The 24,580-nt window shown below is 43.3% G+C and overlaps 1 protein-coding gene across 2 annotated transcripts in view; it reads right to left on the bottom strand.

The window, feature by feature from the left end:
* Positions 1-550: 550 nt before the first annotated feature.
* Positions 551-24,580, bottom strand: part of BLOC1S4 (biogenesis of lysosomal organelles complex 1 subunit 4) — a 295,649-nt gene continuing 271,619 nt past the window's right edge. For both annotated transcript variants that reach the window (XM_069620571.1, XM_069620572.1), the window contains one exon: positions 551-1,420. In XM_069620571.1, the coding sequence (XP_069476672.1) occupies positions 1,319-1,420 (102 nt within the window). In that variant the 3' untranslated portion in view covers positions 551-1,318. The remainder of the gene's footprint in view (positions 1,421-24,580) is intronic.

The raw sequence follows: 24,580 nt of genomic DNA, 5'->3' as shown, positions 1-24,580 counted from the left end.
GAACCTTATATGCGTAACATTACAGCATTACAGTACACCATGAATAACTACGATTCAGTCATTAGCACCTGCACACAGCCACACCCCCTTGTCTCTGCACATGAACTGCCCATGCACATCACCTCCAAACATCTGGAGCCTGAACAGTACCCTCCCTTGTATATCTCCAAAACAGACTCCTTCTCCTTGCACATCACCTGCCCATGCACTCACCAACATACTTTGGTCTGTAGCAAATAGCATTCCATTAGACATAGTGAACACTGCCATCAACCGTATGAAGAAATTATGGTGTCTTTTCAGCGTGTCTTGAGATGGTGATGCTACCAGCTCAAAACATAAAATAGGCCCTGCATTCTCAGCAGTAGTAATTACTTTCCCAAGTCAGAAAATGTTCACTAGTACTACACACGCACACACATTGGCAACGCTAGAAGTAGCTGGGTGCCAACCTGAAACACATTTGCGTTTTCCCAATTTCATGCCCTATTGTGACTGTTTTAGGCTCAGTCTGCAGGCCGTGATAGAAAAAAAATACATACAACATACATACTTGCAAATGTTTTAAATATTCCAAGCAATATCATCAAAGGCTTTTGCATTCCAATGACAATTCTTTTTAATAAAGTGCATTTAAACAATGTGTACAAAATCTGTTTTAACTAGACCGCTTGTGCAAGTACACCGTATGTGAAATAGTTTGGTTACTGACTTGCATAGTTAAAAGTTACCTTCTTTTGAAAGCAGAGGTATTTCAACTGATTTTTGTAAAGGAACTGAATGCAATTAAAGTCTTACGGCAAAGGGCAATATTCACTTTTGATGGACAATATGCAACCAATACATATATTAAATTATAGATTGAAAAAAACATCAGTCAACATCTGAAATAATTTTGGTTTCCAAATATTAGAATTAAAATGTGTTTGGGGGATTAACAAGAAAAGTAGAAATGCAGTAAATATGGACCACTGAATGCCATGAAATAGCTTTACCATTAATATCCTGCCCACGAGGCACTGCAGACAAAAGGCACTTCTTGGTAATAAACAGAAGCAAGAAAAAAACAAGGACTGCCGGAAACCATTTTGAGTACAGTTTGCCAACATCTCTTCTGGTCTGAACATTCAGGGTCCCCTCCTCGCCTAGCTCTTGTTGCCCTCGAACCTGCACCTTCCCATATACCAGTTGAAGCACCAATTAGTGTTTGCTTAAAGTTTTTAAGGCACAGGATGCATACTCCCTCTGTCATTCCATCTCCCAGATTAGGAGGCAGCTCCATACAGCCATCTTTAATCAAGTTCACACAGATCTCAGTTCAAGTGTGAGGCTCCTCACTGCAATTAGGGAAATAATCTTCAGTTCTAAAAATTGCTGGAGGCTCGTACGGAGTTTGCTGGTGTCTCGGAGTTGTGGATTTCTGCAAGAAGAAAAATAGGACAGTCTCAATAATGTGAATGTTGCAAACAGCAAAAGTTACTAACCATAGTGATTCTTATTCCATGGTCCCCTATCTGCCATACGGTTGGCATATGGTCTCCAGAAAGTGGGTGAAACTGGAACACTCGTTGCAGAGCATACATTGTACAAATGCTGAGGGTATGCATGGAAGATGCCCATGCACACACCTCCTCATCACACTAAGGCACCAACTGCCTGTTCTTTTCAATAGATGTGTTGCTATGTGGAGCCATGTTAGCAGGGATGGCACACAGGATGAAGCAAATGGGGCTGTGGACTAGAAGTACAAAAGTGACTTTGCCGAGTGACTTTTACTTACCACTGCGTCCCACCTCTTTTCTCTAATTGTTTGGGGCACTACAAAAACATCCAAAGAAAAGGGAGGTGGGAGCCGGAAAGCTGAATCAATCAGTCAGACAGAATTTCTTTTTTACTACAGACCAAACCGAGCATCCACCCTTGAACTTGTGTCTGTATACTAGTCAGTGCAAAAAGCATGAATCGTTGCCACGTCGCTGCTTTGTAAATATCTCCCTAGGGGACATCTTTGAAATTTAATCAAGGTTGCTTTAGCTCTTCCATAGTGGGCATGGATTGCCTTAGGTTGAAATGAGGCTTGAAAATAAATATTGTATACATACAACTCTCCAGCACCATAAAGTAACACATGATCGGTTGGTTGAACACGTGTCTATTGTACAATCATTGAAGTTGCTCTGCTGACATTAAATTGTAGGTAGTCATGTCAGTCTCATACATTAGCTTCGTAAACAATTGTGCTCAAGAAAATTGGCTGGTTGATGTGGAATTCCATTAGAAAGGAAGAACGGGCCCCATTATTTTATCCTTATGAAAAATCTCCTAGGGCTCCTCCAAGTGAAGAGTCTGAAGTGTTCACCCTGCTTGTTGACAAAGTTTTACAATGGTTTATTGGTGAGAATCAACAGTGTCGCCCTGAATCTCAGATGATGCATTTTCACACACAGCCACACAGTGAGGAACATATTGTCAAACATTGTCCAGTTCCTCGAGAACGATTCTCGCCAACAGATAAAAAATCAGAGTTAGAATACCAGAGTGATAGATACCAAACCTCATCAAGGTTGTAGATCTTGATTCTAGCAAGCCGCTGTAGACAGCCAAGTTCATTGCATAGAGCTTTGTTTAAGGGACAACTAAGATGAATGAAGGTATGTACCTCAACACCCAGGTATAAAAGATGTGAGGAGGTCACTGTGGAGATATGGGATGAAGACTGGGAACCCAGTGGGCCTCGGCCCACCACCCACTCCATGGTTTTGGCCCTGAAGGCCATATGGGGCGTCCTCCAAGAGCTCAGAGTCCCCCGCCCCCACCCTAACTCTCCCCATCATGGCCTACAAAGTATGGCATGCATGCAGTGTTGTGAAACCTGTGCGTTTGGAAAATACTGCTCGCAGCCTGTGGTCATATATTAATATCAGAGAATGCTATATGACAAAAGATGAGTGTGCAAACCAAGCTCATGAGGCGTGTTGCGAGACTGGCCTGCACAGAGATGACAAAGTAGGCTATCATCCAGAAGACCCACAAGATCATACAGCCAAAGAACTTCAGCTTGAAGATCTCGCCGCCTAACTCTAAAATGGCAAATGACACATATATTCCAGTCATGCATGGAGCTGTGTGTGACCTGCCACATAAGTAGAGGCACATAGAGAGGTTGCAGCTGGCTTTGGCCCTCATTAATCACGTCTGACCCTGCCACTAACACATCCAATTACAATCCTAGAAAGAATATAAAAGGAGGGCGAACTAGAGGGGCATATGGGAGTTAGGAGACTGTTGGAGAATAAAAGTGGAAAGAGGCAGTGGAGGAGACAAAGTGGCGAGGATGAGTAGGTGAAACATCGAGAGAAGGGGCCAGAGTAGAAGCATCTATGAGGAGAGAAAGGAGAGGTGTAGTAGGCAGAAGCTCAGAAAGGGCAGACAAAGAATGAGAAGGGAGAAGAAGAGGCAGATAAAGAATTGGTGAACGGTGGAGAAGACCATAAGGAGGGAATTGAACAAAGTACTGAGAGGAAGGAAATACGGGTGCTACTAAACTGAAGGAGAGGAGGTAGATCAAAGACCAGAGCTCATCTAGAGAGAAGAGCTTAGAAGGTGATCTCCCGCCCAGCCCAAAGGTGAATATGTGTTTCTTTGATCAAAAAGGGGGAAAGGTTGTAGTACCATAGGGGCCAATTGTCCAAGCAGTGCCTAAAGCCCGACACCTGTGGGGCAATCGATTGTTAGCAGGGGAGGGCGGTTATGATTGTTAGTAGAATCGAGGATCACCAATGGGAAAGCATGACCATCTCAGCAGCAGTCAAGAAAAACACAGCAAAGAAAGAAGAGTTTAGACACTATAGAGACTGATTGACAGGTACTCTGAGGACTTGGAGCCATGATCAGCCAACCGTCTAAGGACTAGTAAATGGGTTTACCTTTTTTATATGGTTCTTGAAGTAATACCTCATTCCAGGTGTATTCATCCAACACTGAAATATTTTGAACCAAGTACTTTCAGTAGACAAGGACTGCTTCTTGAAAGGATACACGCTTTTGCACATTCAGGTTTTTGATACAGCATTAGGTAAGGGAAGTTTGGAAACTGGAACAATGTCACTTGATTGGAAACCACTGCACTAAGTAGTCACGCACATCGGTACACTCGTTCCTTGGCTGGACCCATTATTAAGAATCTGTTAGGGATCCAAACAATCCCTCTGGTGAATGAGCATGGTGAGAGGCTTGGTCTGAGCAGAGATTGTGAGGGCTAGAGACCCTTAAAGCAGATGCCAAGGGACTCACTCACACATCTTGGTTTTATTGTGACCTTCTCAGTCAGAGGTCTGCAAGCCTTGAGAAACCTTTGTGTCCCCCCCATGGTTTGAACTACACACACATATGTGCTGTGGAATATCACAGCTGTTGTTACCAGGGGCTGGCAGCACTCAGGCTCCGAGAAAAAACTAATCAATTTGTTGTTGAATTTGTAGATTGGTTCAGGCGTCTTATGCCAACGTACCAAGTTATGTTTATTGGCATTGGTCTTAGAAGGACAGTTAAGATCCTAAAGAATCTGCAGTGGAAGCGCCAGAAGGTCCAGCCAGATGTTTACTCCCAAATGGAGCCCCTGCCTTCTGAAAGGATTTATTACACAGACAACACTATAAGATCTAATATTACTTCCTAGGTCCACCTCAGTGCTAGAGCAGGCATTAGGCCAAGTATGTGCTTTTACATCACCTCTGGTGTTGTGTGCGAGTACACCAGCACTTGTAGCAGCCCCTTCTGGCTTTACGATCTTCAGGAGACAGGTTGCCAGGTCAGGGAGTCTTGAGTGAACAAATGTGGTTATCTTACCCATCTCCTGTTATACACAAAAGGTCTTGAAGGCTGCTTAGGAACAGCACCTGAAGAGATCTTTCCTACTTGATAGCCACCCGCAAAGAGATCTACATGAAAGCACATCACACAAAGAACAAGGAGTTAAGTGTGGTGGGGCCCAATGGGTTTATTTCAGTGTATCCAGCCACCAAAAGAATCTACACACAGGAGATGGAGTATTTACTTCACAGCTTGCAGGGCATTAGAGGAAGAGCAGGCAGGGGGACACATATTGTAGTATGGTGAATTGTGCTAGGCATGGAGAGGTCCCCCCATAGCAAACCTCTCTTCGATAGTCTAGACAAACTCGGTGTCACATATACAAACTATGCTGACGACATCCAAATTTTCCTACCCATCACGGGGGCTTATGACAACACACTAAACAAAATTTACCTCACCATCCAAGCATCGATGGCCCAACACGAGTTATGTCTCAAAAGATGAGATGACTGAATTACTCATCATTGGTAGCCAACCGAAACTGAACAAACTACCCAATCTCTACAAGTCCTTCTATTGACGGCAACATCATAAACATAGCCAATGAAATAAAAACTCTAGGTGTCTACATTGACTCTGCACTTATCCAAACAAGGCGAGTCAATGCTATAGTCTGCTCTGCAGCCTACACCTCCAAACTCATCATAGCTAGCAGACCTTTCTTATCGCCAGACAGCTGAATCACGTTGGCTAGAGCACTCATCCTTACCAGAATCAATTATTGCAACTCCCCGTTTGCTGGATCCAATGCCTGAAACTTGACTAAACTACAAATTGTGCAAAATAACACAATTAGAGCTGCACTCAATATGCCCAAACATGAACATATCTCATCTACCAGACGGAACATCCACTGGCTCCCGGTCCGTGATCGGATTAAATTCAAAATCCTCTCACTGGCACACAAATGCCTCTCCGACAACGCCCCAGCTTACTTAGTCAACCAAATTTAAAAAACCCAGCCCTACAACCCACCAGATCCACCTACGCCAATTTAGTTGCTATATTCAGATTTAGGCGTCAAAAAGCAGGCAGAGTCAGTTTCCCAGTGATAGCTGCCAAATCATGGAACTCCATGCCCATAGCTCTAAGGACTGACCCATCTATATGGTCATTCCGCAAAGGCCTTAACACTTGGCTCTTCACCCAAGGAAGTAACTAACCTTAGTTGAGGGCTCCCATAGGGTGTTTATAACTTTCACTGCTTTATTATTGCCTATTACCTACCCACTTGCTCTACGATGCGACCAGTAACTCTTGTAACAAGTGTAATGACTTGTGCTACCACTGTGCTGGGCTGCATACAACACCGTGACCTGGAACACATACAACAAATGTACGACTCACTGCGTCAGTTAGCCTGTCAATAATGTAAGATATTATGTAACTTGTAACCTGCCACCACAGTACCGGACGGTATTTGACTGTAATCTCATGCAACAAAAGCTAAATGTAACCAATCTCTTAAGCTAAAAGTGCCTATATGCCTTTGGGTTTTGTGCACTATATAAATGACTAAATAAATAAAGAGCGGGAGAAAAGGACTGGTGGTTGGCACCAACCACACACGGGAGGGAGTACATGGGCATGTTCCATGCGTGTGCCCTGGCAGTTGAGAATTTAAGTTGCACTGGGAGTGCTTCAGGCATGTCTTCTTCCCATGGATGATATATCAAAAATGTAGGGGAAACATGGCAAGACGCAGCAGTACTTTTAAGTTTTAGATCACTGAAAACAGCTTGTGGGCAACAGGTCTCTTTGGGTAGATCAAGTGTCAGTACTGCATAAAAAAGCTAAAACGAGTTTAACCGTTTAGTTGACACCAAATAATGATTGATAGTTCATTTTCTCAGCATTAACTACTTCTGTATGAACAGCAGTTTACCTGGTAAAATGTAGTCTTTAAATAGCTATACTTTAATTCAGTACTACTGCAGTTCAATTAGAAGTTTTGTAAATGGATGGCAGTATTAACTGCAACTGTTAACAAGTAGCAAATCCTGCAAATGCCCAACAATGTTATTGTTCGATAGGAACAGACCAATTCTAGTCTTCATTTACTGGTAGGTTCAGGGTAAGTTTGGTAGTGCACTGTCTAATGCTCAATTAGGTATTTGTTTCTGAACTAGAGATGTTTTCATCAACCGGGCATCTGTGAAAGAAAATATCCAGAATTAATGTTGTTCAGCCAATTGTGACCTGCATATTGTGATTAAGTGCTTTAACCAACACAGGACACAGGGAACCTTGTATTGCTAGTGGTATTCGTCTCACTACAACTTGCAGCCGCTTTTTGAGACTGTTTTTTTATTAGTACGTGAAAGTAGGTATAGGTCAAAATTGAGAGCACACATGCAATCTCCAGAATTCAGAAGAATTTTCCACATTCAATACATCTTTCATCAGCAGATTGTTAAATGTCCTCATATTTAAACCTGGTGTGAAGGCAGCATGATGTAAGACACAGACAACAGATTACATTTTCTAAATACAAGGTTTTATTTTCCTTAACATACAGGATGGAGTAAGGCCTAACTTTCCCTATGATAAGGTGGGATTTCCCTACCTAAAGGAAACTAAGAATAGTCTATGTCAGTAAGTTCAACTCAAAAGTCTGTGTGTCCAAAACCTATATTTGCCCTCACAACAAAATATAAACAATGTCAGCAGCAAAAGAAATAGTGTTCAAACCAAAGTTCCAAGCTTCTTCCAGCTCCTTGCTTATACTCGGCTTCCCCTTCCCAAAGTTCAGAAGAGTTCAAAAAGGCCTCTGGGTTCCCTTCCCCAAGAGTTCAACACGGTTCAAAAGGTCTTGGGATTCCCTTTTCCAAGAAGTCGGCTCCTCCAGCTTCAAAATGATAATCAGTTCAAATCTGGCTTTCGAAACAGTTCCAATTCAACACCTTAGTCATCCAGGCTTTTCTATAGTTCATACGGGTTGCTCTCGGTCTGCCGTTCTCATGCACTTCACCAAACATTGCACAATACAAGCTTGTTTACATTTGCTTTCCTTGGCTCTTTCCAAGTTGGGGGTAACTCGGTCTAGGCGCAGTTGTCAGACGACACAGTACACCCATTGCAGGTCACGCAACCGATAACCCTAGGCACTTTGTTAGGCTTCTGTATTCTTCAGGTGTTCGCCAACACCGATTTTCTCTCTTGGAACCTGTGGCCTTGGCCAACACTTATTTCAGATTGTCCTTGGCAGTCTCTTGGCTTTGCTACAACATGTATCTCATACAACTCTATCTGTGGTGTTCACCCTTATCCATCACCTTGCTTGCACTTTATTCATAAGTGTTCATCTCTTGCTTTCGTCTTGTACTGTATTCAAATATATGCTCATCATATATCTTTGTTAGTTTGGTGTTCAATAATGCTTGTTGCATTTCTCAAAAGTATTTATAACACTTTGCATCTTGTTCGGTATTCAGAAATACTTGGTTTGAACTTTCTCAACAATTGTAATAGTTTTCAGTTTGTTCGGCATTCACATATGCTTGTTTCCAGCCCACGGAGCGCCACGTTATGAGTTTTCCCTTCTTTACACTCACTGGTATGCGATCGCTCCTCCAGGCGTCTCGGTTCGGCTTCCCGGCTTCTTTCTGCTGTGCCTTTTCCTTGCAGAAGCCGTGTGACAAGCAGTGCTCGCCACCCTGGAATCTTGCAACGTGTAGCTCTGCTTTCCCTCAGCGGAAGCTACGGAGAGCACCTCTCGCTCTCTCAGCGGGCGGCGACAATCGGGAGGCTGTGGTACCCCACAACTTCTGCTGTGGACACCTGGCAGGATAGACAGCAGGTTTCTCAACCCTCTCATGGTCAGCTTTGGCTCTGGCGTCTATTTCTCCCCCCTGCTCAGCCCGGCTTCCCTCCAGCCAGTTCCTCTCCAGCCTGCTCTGCAAGCCGAGTCTCTTTCTCCAGGCCGTCTCTCTCCCAGCCTTCTCTTCCTCACTGCTGGGCGGTCACCCATTTTATACACCTGTGACTTGTTAAAGGGTTGCAGGTTTAAGTCCTTCACTTCAATTGTCTGACCATGGTTAGGCCGATTAGCTGGACATGCCTGGCTATTACAATGAACCTCCTCCAAAGCCCTCTTCTTCGTCTCAGTACCAAAGTGATGTGAATGAATGGAAGTGTGTATAACTCCCAGTTGTTTATTCCTCGTTCCAGTCTTAAGGTGAAATGACAGTGGGACCCTTTCAGTAGAAGAAAGGGGCAAGCACTGAAAATAGCCTACAAAAGGCAGGGGGAATATAGGGTTCCTCTTTCGCAAGTGGGAAACCATGTCTCACCTAAAGACCCCTCTCCCCAAGTTCACTCCACTCAGGTGATCCTCCCTCGTATAACCGCCCCCAGGGTCGGGATCCAAGTGCGATGGCCTTTCCCTGGCCACCTGAGAGGAGGATTCAGGGGGAGTAGAGTTGAGGATGCCCTCAGGTTCCTCACACGGGACTCGGTTTAATGTTCAATTTCATAAAGAGTGAGTCTTGAATCTACTCCAATTCTCTTTTCGTGATACCTTACACAGTCCTAGACTACAATATCACTTATTTGCCTCAAAGAATATTTGTAAAACTAGGCAACATTTTATGGACTTCAAAATATTCAGATGAAGCCTGGACTGCACCTGAACGCATAGGCCACAGATGAAATGGAATCAAACACTGGCCCTATCTAAACCTGGAATAATCAGTTGTCAACACCACTTGAAAAACTGTTTTTGCCACCTCAAAATGGTGAAGAGCCCACAATTAATTTGGAAAGGGCTCCCGCCCGACGACCCTCTAATGCTACTGGAATGGTTTATATTTTAGTCTAGTCTTCTAGTCTACACCTGGATGAAAGGCAATCATGTCCGTGAGATGCAGGAAATCCCTTGCATAAGGCTTTTCCCTGGATGGAACTAAAGGTTTCTAAATGCTCTTTTATTGAAGAGCCAAAAGGTAGCAGAGATGCACAGGAGACCTTAGTTGCCCTGCGCGTATGTTGCTCAACAACCTGAAACTAAGACTGTCCGATACTAGAACCTTTTATGATGCCACAAAGCATTGGCAGGAATTGAAATGTCTAGGAGCCATTTAGCTTCTGTGTGTAGTCTAGAAGAGCCTGGTTAGTATGACACCAACAGCAACCAGGAGCGACATTTGACTCCTCAGGTCAACAGATGCCATACAAACATCCAAAACGCAGTAAAGGCCAAACTGACAAAAGCTATCGTTTGCATCTCAAGTGGAAGGTAGACTTGCAGGAACTATATACTAGCTTCTTGTTCCCCAGAGATTGATTCTCCTACCTCGTGTTGCGGATACCCATGATTTGCTTTTATCTCCTGTTGATTACATTTCATTTTGCGCCCTCAGTTGGGGACCAGAATTTTACAATTTGTAATCAGTTTATTAGATCTATAATATTCCAAATGGATGGAAACCAGCTTGTAAGCTGCTAAAAAATAGCTAGGCTGAGGAAAGAGTAGGTATCATCAATGAAAAAAATGCAGGGAGTATAATGCTTAGACATGCAGTTGCCCAAATAGCCAACATACAGAACTTCTTGGTCGAAACAGGCTTTGGTTAAAAAGGTACGAACCTATTTCAAGGAAGGGGGCCTCTTTTGAAGCTCAAAACACAAAACGCAAGACACAAACTGGTAAAAGATGCACTACAAGTTCGCTTTTCTGAGGTATTCCCACCAAACAAAACACAAACACCACCCCCTACTTTCGACCAAGTATGGCAAAGGTATGTCTGACTTTGAAATTACTGGAACACCCTCCCAGCTTTGAACAGGAGAACTTTGGGAAGAAGACAGGAAGATATATATACTTTACTCAGCTCAAATAGTTGCTGTGTAACCAAATGCAAGACAGAAAGGAACATATGCATTGTCCATCAAAAATGTACTTTTAAATACAATTTTATGAGTGTCACGCACAGGCACCCCTGTCCAACTCACTGGGAATTCGCATAGGCTGGCGCATATACCCGCAGTGGTGCAGGTGGCCGTAAACTGCAGGTAGGCACATCAGAGCCGGCATCTTGGGGCAAGGACCCGGTAGAGTCATGCGGCATGAAACTCATCACGGGCGCCACCATCATATTGCGGGAACACGATGACTCTTTCCTGTATGGGCGCGACTCCAGCCTGCCTCGTTCCCATGACAACAAACACTGCCATTGTTTTAGAGCCTGTTCTGGTGATGGCGTCCGGTTACAAGGCTCCTTTCAATATTGCAACTCGGCACCTTAATGCAGTTACTGTTTGCCCGCGTTTCTTGCGCTGCTAGTGGGTTTGCTGCTAGTATCTATTCTCTTGATTTCAAGCCTTCTTTTCCTATTTGCTTTCTGCCCAGTATAGCCTCCTGTCTGCAGCCCTACCCTCTTTCAGTCCTGTTTGCCTTTTGTCTCCAGTCCAGTCTGGTCCCCAACCTTCAGACCGGTTTGCTTCCAGTCCAGTCTGGTCCCCAGCCTTCAGTCGTGTTTCGCTTCCTGTCTCCAGACCTGCTCTTTTCTCTGTTTTTCCTACCTTGTCGCTTTCCTAATACAGCTGCGTAGCATTCTTCCTTTTTTTCCTTCTGCCTGTCTTCTCTGATCTTCCTCGCTCCATTCCTATAGGTCCGTTCCTGCCGCCTCTTCTACCGGCCTGCTTGTTTCCTGGTTGAATCCTGTCTTGCCTGCTGTGTGCGCGCTATTATTGCCCCTCAGTTACATTGCTCGCACTATACTATCCCTGCACCGTGTAAACTACTGAGAGGCTGTCCCATGGTGTAGGGAGGATAGTTCCACTAATCCCAGTTAGCCACTCTCGGGTAACAGGGTGGGATTGGCCCCCCACGCTACACTCCAATCGGCTACTATGAACTCAGCCTGGACACCAAAAAGAAATCGACAGTAACCCAAGAAACAGGTACCCAGTACCGGATAGAGAGAGAGCTTGACAACAAGAAGGAAGACTTGCCACCAAGAGTCTTAAGCCTTAATCGCAAACCGGTTGAATCTGCTTGAATACCTGTTTTATGCAGACCACATTTGAGAAACAGTAGATCTTTAACTGTACCAGACAAAGGGGTCATTTTATTTTATTTGAACCAATCACAGAGCAATGACTTTTCATTTTATCTTCCCCTCCCCTGCATCTCATGCTGTGGGTAGTACTTAAGCATATTTTTTCACTGTTGGACAAAACATTACAGTTAATCGTTTTGCCCTTCATCCTGGCTCAATTGCTAGTAACCCCCTCACCCCTTCTTCTTATGGAACCTTTAAATTAACTTAAAATTGAAAGCATGTGCACACAGTTCAGAGCTGAATTGGCCAGCACAAAGGCCAAAATCAGAATAGAATTTTAGGCAATCCTAGCATATTGCTAATCTTGAAACCTATAAAATTGCAAATGCACAGCATACAGCACCTATTTGAGTGCCTAAAATGGATTACTTTGGTCATGGTCTTCCCATGTTCTACACCTCCACAGAAACATCTGTTTTTGCTTTTAAATGACCCAAAGGTGATGGTTTCAAATATTGCTTTCCACATTAAATTATGTGAAGACCATTCAATTCAACCCCTTTCCACTCTACAGTGAGGATATTCGGTACAATATCAAGGATGGCACTATTGGAGGGTTTTAAACTTAGGTTGGCCACCTGGTTTCTGAAAGTTATAGGAGTTAACTCTTGTAGCATCCTTTCTCCCTCGAACACCTTGCTTGTATGACTTTGCAGTCCGTGGTGCAATTCAAGTGCATTTGAAAGAAAAGGAAACTCAGCATTAGAGTTAGGTCACCAAAAATGTTTAAGGAGCTCTTATATGCTTCTTATGTTCAGAGACAAATGCCCCCTATGTCCTCAATGCCTCTCTGGTTCGGTTCACCAAGCAATAAATCAGGAAACAGTGGTCCTGGTATTTAAGAAACTATCACGTGGCAAAGGTAGGTCAACTAGACACAACCCCCCTCCCCCTCACAGGTATTCATCTTGTCCAGAATTTTCTAACAGGCAGTCAACCAGGATCTACAATTAATGTAGTCACGAAAAGATCTGTTGGGTGCCTTTGAAACTGCCATGCAGCTACTAAAGGGTGCAGAATTGTCGCTTTTATCAGCGGTTGATTATCTGTGGCAACTAAAGCAAGGGGCTGAGTCATGACCTTAATCTGGTATAGCTTGTTCATAGCTGTGTAGACTATCATCCTACCCAGATAGGTCTTTTGCAGGAATATGCAGTGGATGGGATTGCCCCAGACTGGTTAAAGGTTCTCGTCAAGCGGCCAAAATAGTAGTATTCCCCTATAGCACTTTTTCCTGTATACCCTGACAATAAGTGTGCAGGGTGCCTCTGGGTTCATCATTTCCCCCCTCTTTTCTCTAAATGTTTATCTCCACCCATGGGAACCGTGCACATTTTCGTGGCTTTGTATTTTACGCATACTCAGTGATACCCAGACCCTTCTCCAAACGGCAGAATCTTGATGCATCTGCATAACTAGTGCGAGGTTGCCAGAAAAGAGAAAAATGACTGGACGGACTGCAATTAGGCAAAGTTGAATCAGGGGGAGAAAAGGTGCAGGTCTCTGTCTGCAGTTGAAGATAAAAAGTAAGATGTATCCACCAATAGATCTGAGATACCATACAACTAGCCCCCAATCACATGTATGCTACCTATTCCTGCAGCACTCTGCTGCACCCTAGTTATGTTTGTGTATATAATGGAAACCTTACGTGTAACCATATTTTTGCAGCTTTTCTCCAATTTAAGGTTCATATAATGTACATAGGTCACCATCTAGTAGTTTGTCCGGACATTCAGCTTAACTGAACATTAAGCCAGATCAGTAACTGGAACCCCATATCCAGGAATCCTCACAACACGCCTCCAAAATGAACCAAAATTAAGCAATTATAAATGAGAAAAATAAATGTGCATATGAAAGACACACACTTGTGAAATCTACCTCCTTCCCCCCTGAAAGTGAATAGTCAAAACCCCCGTAAGGCGATTTGCTACATTTTCACCACTGCCTATTTGTGCAGGCTCTACTGCATGTACCAGGCAATACTGTGCCATTAATGTCCTTTGCGTAGTAGAATGAAAATTCTGTGGTTTGAATTCAAAAGAAAAAATGGGGCAATAATAGTTTGACCCGAGACTCAAATTCAAACCGAAAGCTAAACATTTGATTGGCTACTTTTATCGGATCAATTTTGATTGGGTAATGTTAACTGGAATTGTTTTTAAAAGACTTTGTCTTGGTCCACTTTGAGGGACTGTGCCCCAGTGCTGAAAAACATTTGAAAAAGGAGGGACATAGCAACCCTCTGAGGCATTCTACAACCCAAGGAGGTCAAGGGTATCCCTCAGGTATGTTGACATGCCCCTTTCAAACACAAAGTAGCAGAATTTGCCAATCAAGTTGGCAGATCTGGTGCTAAAATCCATGGACTGAATCACTTAAAATGGGATGGAAAGAGCTTATATCACTCCCATTGGCCATGTTATGTCAGTTGGGGCGTTCAGGGCATTCCCTAGAGGGGTGGAATAATCCCGTTCCATGGATTTAAAAAAAAATGAATTTGGAAGGAGGGTGCATGAACCTGTGGGCACATTGTTTGCTCATTTTGCTCAGGGTATGGCCATACCTAGCATCACAAGCACATGCTCCTCTGCCTGCCCAACCGGAACCCTTGGCATGTCCAATGGGAAGGGGGCAGGTCAGGTGCATAACGTCTTTGCAAGGAAAGCATTGAAATTTGAAAGCTCTAGAATGGTGCAGAACCCTGCCCCGACATCCTGCTACTGTAAAGAACAGGGTACTTCTAAGGAAGCAACCCTCTCTACTGCTACCGTCTGAAGCAACCACAATGAATGAGACTCGATGAAAGATGTTGGGGGCGGGAAGTTTGACGAATCAAGGGAATTCGTCCCTTCTCCCCAAGGGGGAGCCCCCACCCTGGTGAGGCTAGGGAGGTGAGCCCGCTCTGCAACACCATCCCTAGGGGTTGAGGTAAGTGGCACCTCAACGGGAGAGACTTCCCCAATGGGGACAAGGACTCCTGCGAGGACCTCCCTAAGGGATACCCCAAAGTGTCCTACTTGTGAATATCATACCTACAAAAGAATTTATAATACAGATACTTGTATGAAGAGAGAAATAACATACATTATTCCCAGTGCTCCTGCAGCCACCAATGTTGTGCCCGTTAGCCTTATTGATCATCACACGCTCAGGCTAAAGTACTACTACGATGCCCCAAACTTGTCCCTAGGGGCGATAGTTGGGGTGGTCAAGGGGTCCGTGGTACTGCCACTCAAGCCTTAATAGTAGGCCTGGGGGTGGAGTGGGGAGGATCCCCAGGCCAACCCCACCGTGCCTAGGGTGGCAGGCAGCAGCTAGACATGCTCCTTTAAGGCACTTGAGTATGACAAGAGTAGAATGTGCTTTATGCCAGGCTTCAGCCCCCTTAATTTTCAAATAGTATTGGTGTCTAGCGGCAGTGAAAAATGCAGAGGTGGACCTCGGAGAGAACCACCACAGAGCGTTTAGGAGATCCAGGAAGCAGTGTGCTCGCGAGCAGTGAAAATGTCCATCCTTTGCAGCGCGAACATGGCAGAACCCGTGAATCTGGAGGTACAGTGGCTTCAGCGGTCTCCACGCAGGCATGCCTGGAAAACAAAATCAAGATGGCCACTGGACTATCTGTTTGCATCGCTGAGACCTGGGTAAATTGACAGGACCTGAAACTAACACAGGCAACCAATCAGAATATTCTAAACAAGCACATCTAAAGCTCATATGATCAGGGAGGCTCAAGGGGCAGGACATGGAGCACCTATATAAGGCAGGGGCTCGAAGAGGTTTGTAGGTGTGCTCCCTTCTGTTAGTTAAAACTGCAGTCATGTTGTTAATCCTGACAAGTAAGCATCTTCCAGTAAGCATTGATCTTTGTGTGAAACCTTCATAGTGCTCGCTTGGATATAGATGTGCGTTAACTGCTGTTAGTTTGACTACTTCCCTCACGTGAGATATGCAGGCTGCGAAAAAGTTGTCCACCTTTGATAGTTTGTGCATTTCACCATTTAAGTGTTTGTTTCTACAACCAATAGATCCCCTCATTCCCATTTGTGCATGGGTCTCGTTTCCAGCTGTGCATTGTGTGCCAAGTGGATACAGGATATCGTTCCCAGTAGTTTTGTAGCTGTCACTCTCAGACACTGACATCGGGTAAGGGGGAACTGCCATCACAAAGGCTCCCATCCTTTCCAGTGAAGCAAAGACTATCTCCTCTCCTGTTGGGTATCCTTGGCTCCCAAGAATACTTTGGTTTGTCTGGGGGAAGTAGGCTACATTAATGAACCCCAACTTGTGAAGGAGTTGGATTGTTGCTCATTTGCTCCTTGCACTAAAATTACATGCTGATTGCCTATGCATAGAAACACATGTACTCGTCGGGGTCAGTGTGTTGCCACTACCGATAACACATTTGTACCCTCTTAGGGGTGATATTAATTTGAAGGATACCACCTTGAACATCTGATTATACACGTTGAAATGCAATTGTTGGTGATGTTTGTGATGCATTGAATAAAGACAATAAGCCCACTTAATGTGCAGTTGGCCAGGTTACCCTCCATTAGACGCGGGATCACAAATTGGGGAGTTGTCATCTAAAACTGTTATCTCTTGATGTACCTGGTAAGGGATCCAAAATCCAGACCTGTTTTTCGCATCCTGTTTTTTTGGAGACCAAGAAAATATATGGAACAGATTCCTTGGTTCCTCTTCCCATGTGGCACTTTGTCTATTCTTTTTGCTAGAGATGCTCCAACTGTCAAAAGCAGAGGGAGGTGTTCCTGTTTTGTCCTGTCTCGTTTGGGTTTGTGTAGAATGTTGATGCAATATCCCTCCTTTACAGTCTCTAGTACTCACTTATCCATGGTAATGCCCTCCCACCTGCCAGTGAAAGATGTTATCCTCCCACAGCACCCGAGTAGGGGGTAGGATACCTGAAAAAGACAATTGCTGATTTCTGGGGATGCCCAGCTTTGTGGGGCCTTTCCTTGCTCATTCTCTGCCACAGGATGTGAGAGAACTATATGGACCTTGTTGACGTTGCTGGAAGTGATGTGGTAATTGCTGCTAAGTGGCAGCTTGTGCCCAAAAAGGCTAATGGAAACCTGAGGCGGGAATCCTGTTGCCCAGCTAGGGTGCTGCACCTCCCCCTTATCTTGTAGAGGTTGGTAGTGATTGCTCCTAAAAACTTTGCAGCTTAATTTTCCTATTTACCTCTTTCTAGCGAGTCATCAATTTAGGGCCCAAACAGATTTTCAGCATCAAATATCATGTCAATTCTGGACTGTATTCTGGACTTGAATCTTGCAACCCTGAGCCACAAATATCTATTGAGCACCGTTGCTGCTTGACTGGCTGCTGTTTCCACCACATCCATGCTTGACTTTATAAGGGTGTTTTAAGTTATTTTTCTCTTGGAGGATTACCCTCTCAGGAAGTGGCTTTCATATGGGTCCTAGCTCATCCCATTTTGCTATGTCCTATTGGATGAGCAGTGCATTTAAATTGGCAATTAATGTTCTATACAGCTGCAATTTCCCCCGCCAGCATATGCATCCGTCTACTCTGCTCTGTTGTGCTTTTGACCTACATGCCGGTTAACCATTCCTTTTACGTATAACAGTATTTATTGGAGAATCGAATTAGGGGTGACCTTAAATGAAAATGATATCAGAAGCTGAAGGCGGATTTCTTTCTCTATGAAAGCATTCACATTCCTAGTAGTGGCTGGATTAAGCATGGTATGTTTCCACTGATTTTCAAACTGTTCCATTAGAGGTTTTTTTGTGGGATCCTCATTTGTTCTCCAAGATTTGGATCAACAGTATTCCTCCACATCCAATAGGTGGTTGAGGTTAAATCCGTCTGCTGCCTTGTGCACCAACACATAGCACTTTGAGTGGCCATTGCTGGGCAAGCGCGAAACGGGGGCTCTGTAATCCATGCTGTAGTCGGCCCATACACTTTCTGCTTCATCTTGCAGCTGCTCCTCTTAGGATGAAGGGCTTTTCTAGTACCTCCAGTACTTTCTTCGCAAGTAGCATTTGTGGAATCTTAAAGGCGGTAGATTCCTTGGCCCTCCCGCCTGTTATGTTCCACAAAACACCAGGGACACAACCTGTATGAAACGATAGACTCTTTATTGTTAAGTCTATGAGACAACGACCCCCGGGAGGGAGTCAACCACCGTCCACGGCTCTGCCTTCCCTTGTCACCGTCTTTTGGAACCTGGAACCTCTGGTTTGCAGATCCACATTCCAAACCACATGCAAACCAAAACACTGATGAAATATACATTGTAACCAAAACACTGAAGAGATATACATTTTACATGTAACGTTGATATCCTAACACCTCCCTCCTTTCTAACACTTAAAAATGTCTAGTCTCATGCTATTAATTTAAAATAAAATAAAATCTTGAAGCCTAATGTATCTAAACTTATGCTGGACTGGAGCCAGTAACTTAAACTAAAGTGAAACAAAAACTTTTTTAAAGAATCAATGTCTTAACATTTGTGCTATTAGTATTATGTCGACAGTGATGTTAATGCCAGTAACCCTATATGCAGATCATCACTCTCTTCCTTTGACATATTTGACAATTACTACTCTCTCCTTGTTCCAGATACCTCCACCTCTGACTAATACCGATGAACCTAGATCTTTTACTACTTGTTTGGGCTCGGAATACAAAGAAGCTCCCTTGCGTACTTTGGTGGGCAACTTAACTTTGATCCAATCACCTTCATTAATCTTAAATTCCTTACAACAGTTTCTTTGATCATATCTTACCTTAGATTTAACTCCTGCTTCAACTATTCTACTCTTCACTCTTCCCAAATCTACATCAACCATCCTGGATTTCCCCATCCAACCTGGACATAGATGAGAATTGGGTTTCCTACCTCTCAACATCTCAAATGGCGTTAATCCTGTAACACTATGAGGCGTTATTCTATACTGGAATGTCCTTTCCATTGCCGTCCTGAACCAATCCCCACCAGTTGCTACTGCAATTCTTATGGCTTCCATAAGCGTCCTATTGAAGCGTTCAACACATCCATTACTTTGGGGATGATAAAAGGAGATGTTTGCCTGTTCAATACCATTCTTATCCAAAAATTCTCTAAATTCTCTGGATATTAATTGGGATCCATTATCCGACAAACATTTCCTAGGAAAACCTTCTCTCCAAAATAATTGTTCTAGGAATTTCGTAATGCTGCTGCTAGAAATGTCTCTAAGTAAACAAATCTCAGGCCATTTGGACAATAGATCTATGACCACCAGCAAATAGCTGTCTCGGGTCCCTCCTATATTAAATGGTCCTAATAGATCTATTGCAATCTCATCCCATGGTACTCTCGGTGTTTCCCTAATAACCATGGGTACTTTTCGTACGCTCAAACCTTTGTTACCCTCCAGACACTCTGTGCACTCTTTAACTTGTTCTTCAATCTCTTTATCCATTCCAGGCCACCAGAACTCGGATCTTATTGTACCCTTAGTCCTAGCTATACCTAAATGTCCCTCATGGGCTAGTTCCATTACTTGTCTCCTCATGCCCCGAGGAACTATCATCTGATGCCCTCTATATAGATACTTGTCATTGATCCATAAATCTCCTTTAACTCTGGCAAATCCACCCATATCACCTTTGTAATTCATTACTCCATTTTCTTTCACTAATGTTAATACTTTTTGGTATACTGAATCATCACTACACTCTTTATCCCACTCATCTTTTTTCAAAGATTCATGCACTTGGAAAATCTCAAATGTTTCTTCCTGATCTGATTGCTCTAAATTGATGTGGGCATCTCTATGAACGGATCTTGACAACGCATCTGCCACTACATTGACTTCACCGCTAATGTGAATCATAGTAAATTGCAAACCTTGAAGAGCTGTAACCCACTTCATTATGCGTCTTGATACACCTTCCAGCCCACCCTTGGTAAAAATGCCGACCAATGGTTTATGATCAGTACAAATCTCAAATTTCCTTCCCCAAAGAAACCTTTTGAACTTCTCAACGCCCCAAATGCAAGCAAGAGCTTCTTTCTCAACCACTGAGTATCTGACTTCAGGATCTTTCAGTGACCTTGAAGCAAATGCTATCGTATGCAGCCCCTCTGAATCTTCTTGCATAAGAACTGCACCTATGCCATAGTCACTGGCATCTACGAAAAGTAGTGTGCGTCTCCCTTCTTCAAATGTCTTTAGAATGGGAGCATTAACTATAGCTTTTTTTATCATTTCAAACTCTAACTTACAGTCTTCACTCCATTTAAACATCACACCTTTACGAGTGAGCCTTCTCATGTGTCTTGACATGTCTGACAAATTCTTGATAAATTTGCCATAGAATTCAACTAACCCCAAAAACGATAACACTTCTGCTTTTGATTTGGGATCTTCCATTTTCCTTATTGCTTCAATAGCCTCCTCTTTAGGTTTGACTCCCTCAGCAGTGATTTCGTGACCTAAATAAACCACTTTATTTGCTTTGAAAGTACACTTCTCTGACGCTATTGTTAAACCAGCTTCTCCTAATATGTCCAATACCCTTTTTAACCGTCTGTCATGTTCCACATCATCACTACCACAAACTAAAACATCATCTTGATAGTACATTACCCCTTTCTCTCCACCTAGTAATTTGTACATAATACTCTGAAATACACTCGCCGCCGACACCAAAACAAACGGCATGCGTACACATCTAAATAAACCATTGGGAGTAATAAACGCTGTTAAATCTCTGGAATCTGGATGCAACTCAATCTGATGATAAGCAGACTTGAGATCTAAAATTGAAAATATTTTTGATCCAGAGACACCCACAAGTAGGTCATCTATCCTAGGTAGTGGAAACCTGTCTGCCACCACCATACTGTTAAGATGTCTTAAGTCAATGCATATCCTCAAGGACCCAGAGGCTTTCCGGACTACTACTATGGGACTCACCCATTCTGAAGAGTCAATTCTTTCAATAACCCCTTCATTCTCCATTCTTTTTAATTCATTTTCTACACCCTCCTTAAGTGCCAGGGGAATTGTGCGCAATTTCGCAATCTTGGGAGCTGCCCCTTTTTTTAATCGTATTTTGTGAACAAATCCTTTCATACATCCAAGCTTATGTTCCTTTTCAATCAATCTCTCACCACTCACTGTTAATACCTGTTTGGGCTGACCCGCTTCAAGTCTGATTTTTAGTTCAGCTTGATCACTCCACGATAGTAGCTCTCCCCCTTTGTTGGCAACATAAATAGTGGTGGTGGCTTCCCTATCTTTAAACTGCAGTTTGGCTTCAAAATATCCTATTATCTCTATTGGTTTGTCACCATATGCATTCACCTTGATTTTGTTTTCTCGTAATGTGCAGCAATTAAATCTCTCTTTCCATACTTGCACTCCTATCAATGTATAATCCGCCCCACTATCCATAAGCATCAATATTTGTATCCCATTAACCAACACCATGGCATATGGTTTTTTCTTCTTCACTTGCCCATCAATGGCATTCACCATGAACACCACTTCTCTACCATTCTCAACATAATCATCCTCCTCATTATTTACACTGACATCAAACACTTGACCTGAATTGGCATTAACATTTCTACAACATCTAGCAATATGTCCACGTATGCCACAATTGTTGCATATGACGTGCACTGCAAAACACTCCTTGTCCGATGCAAGATGTGAGAAACTCCCACACCGGAAACACTTTCTTGTGGTGGCATCTCTATTTGTCACTGCCTCTTTAAAACCTCTGGAAAAGTTAGACTCTCTGGAGAAATTCCTATTGTCTTTGACTAATCCTTGGCGATTCCAACTTTTTCCCACTGGGGGTCTACTCTCCTGACGATCTTCACCTTTTTTTCCATACTGCAACTGTCTCTTCGAAAAACTTGAACCCAACCTCGGATTAACTTTTGATACTTTCTGAACTGCACCCTCTGTTTCTTCCAACTTGGGTTTCTCATTGTTAAAATGATTGTCTGCTTGAAGTAATTTTATACATTTATCAGTGTGCTCCACCATCTTAGCAATCTCTATTGCTCTATCCAATGTGGGGTCTTTCTCCTTCCAAAGCTCTTTCCTAATGTTGTCATTGTTGCATTTGATCATTAATTGATCCCGTATATGTTCTTCTTGACAGTGAGTAAATCTACACTTCACCGCTAATCCCCTCAAAGCTGTAATAAAGTCTTCTATGTTCTCTCCATTCTTTTGTTCCCTGGTGGCAAATTTGTATCTCTCTAAAATGATGTTCTCTTCTACTTTGTAATGTTTGTCCAACTTGGCTAGTGCCTTCTCATATGGGCCTGTGTCTGGTGTGTCTGTAGGCTCTGGTAATTTTCTTAGGACTTCCTGGCCTGCTGTCCCAAGACAATGGAATAATAAAGCTTCTTTCCTTTCATTGGAATAATTGGGGCCAAAAACAGCTAACGCATATTTGTGGAATCCTTCCTTCCAATCTATCCATCGTACTCTGGGTTCTCCAGGTGAGGCTAAGAAAAATACTGGGGCTGGAACATTTGCCATTGTATACTGTGGTACCAGTGCCTGTGGGTACTGCTGTGGCACAATTAGTGTTGTCACGTTTCCCTCAATTTAACTTTGTAAATACTTGGGTTATTTGTAACTCACCCGCCAAGTTGTGGAATGTGGTGCTGTCCGTTTGTATCACCCAAAGCCGTTTGTTCCGCAAGACTTGTACCATCCGATTGAATCACCCACTCGTCCGGCTTCCTGCTGGATGCTACTCGTTCATCTCGCGATGTCGACGAGCTTCCGCTGATTCTCTCTGTTCTTCGTTTGTTTACCTTGAATAGTTGGTCCGCCTCCTTTGTTGCGTGAACGCGTCGATCACGGCGTCTGCTACGCCGTAGGGTCCTCTTTTCAGACGCCTTCGTTGCGTCGCTTGCTCTCGTTTCCGAACTCTATCGATGCATGTGGAATGCGCATGCAGGTATTTTTTAAATGTAAACCAATTGCACAGGATCACTTTCTGTAATTAAAGTGAATATTGTCGGTACCTCTGTTCAGCCGATTCTTGTCTTATGGCTCCGGGGCATGTATGAATGCGTGGCCGCTTACTTCCTCTTTTTTTTTTTTTTTTGATCCGTAATCGTAGTATTCTTAGTTGGTGCTGTGCCGGGGGTCGTCTCTGGAAAATCCTTTATCCTCGTCGCCAGTTGTTATGTTCCACAAAACACCAGGGACACAACCTGTATGAAACGATAGACTCTTTATTGTTAAGTCTATGAGACAACGACCCCCGGGAGGGAGTCAACCACCGTCCACGGCTCTGCCTTCCCTTGTCACCGTCTTTTGGAACCTGGAACCTCTGGTTTGCAGATCCACATTCCAAACCACATGCAAACCAAAACACTGATGAAATATACATTGTAACCAAAACACTGAAGAGATATACATTTTACATGTAACGTTGATATCCTAACACCGCCCCCCTAGTTTCTGGCTCTAAAAATCATAGTATTGAATCTTGCCATAGCCTGTTAAGTGAGCTTGTAGTCTGGTTGTCCAGCTTTTTGTTGTCCTTTCCGTTTCCTTTTGAAGCAGAAATGTCCAATAATGTCTAGAACTTCCAAAACATCAGCGTTCTCTTGACAAGCGTGAGCATTAATGGCTTTCTGAGCCAGGACCTTTACAATGTTTATAGACCTTTTCGGTGTGTAATATTTCAGCACCACGACCCTCTGTGGAAGTTTGCTGGCTATTGGCACAGACATGTTTTTGGGGTTGGGACGAATATGTTTTTGGGACTGAAAAAATATATATGTTCTGATGCCTAAACACTTTAAATGTTTGTTTCTCTCTGCCAATGTAACGGTTGGCAACTTTCTGCCTTTTAGTGCCTTCAATTCTTTGCACATAACCTTTTGGTGGAACATACTTTACGGTTGCTTAATTGACCTTGATGGCTTTTGGGGGTCATTTTTTCGATGCCATGTTCTCGAGTGCCCATTTACTTCAATTGCTCTCTCAGGACCTCTTTGTACAGGCACAGGGGTGAGGAGTCAGGAATAAAAGTCAGACACAAGGTTGCTGTGTTTTTGTTTTGGTTAAAGGCTTTTATTGAAAACAAAAGGGTTGGGAAAAGGACTCTCTGACCCTGCTCGAAGAGGAATTTCCCTACCAAAAACTAAGCATCGCTCTGTGTCAGGATGTCAAAACAAAACCGTCCTTGTGTCCAAAAGTTCTATTCTGACACTCACACTATAAAGTAAAGTATAAAGGTTAAAAGCGAAATATCTTTAAACTTAGGTGATTACAAAAGAGTGTGTAAAGGGCGAATAAATAGCTTCAACACAAATGTTTTTCAAGGGTGAAAAGCATTGGCTGCACAGGGTGGTTTCCTTCCCCTGGAATTCTCCTCAATATAAATTATTCTTGGTCTAACAGTACTTTGTGTCTTTCACACAGCAGTACTGTTATTCACAAAGATGCTTAGCTTTGTATTTCCACTTCTTTCAACAAGTTCCTTTTGTCTGGTAAACACAGTACTACATGTCTTCTTGTAGACTTGAAACTCCATCGTATACTCCCCTGCCAGGACTTCACATGCGTTTTGCGTGGTATACTCCCCCGCCAGGGCTCCTT

The sequence above is a fragment of the Ambystoma mexicanum genome, chromosome 5q (genome assembly GCF_040938575.1).
Source record: "Ambystoma mexicanum isolate Mex_15411 chromosome 5q, UKY_AmexF1_1, whole genome shotgun sequence".
NCBI classification, from domain to species: domain Eukaryota; kingdom Metazoa; phylum Chordata; class Amphibia; order Caudata; family Ambystomatidae; genus Ambystoma; species Ambystoma mexicanum.
This window is presented reverse-complemented; position numbering and strand designations above follow the sequence as displayed.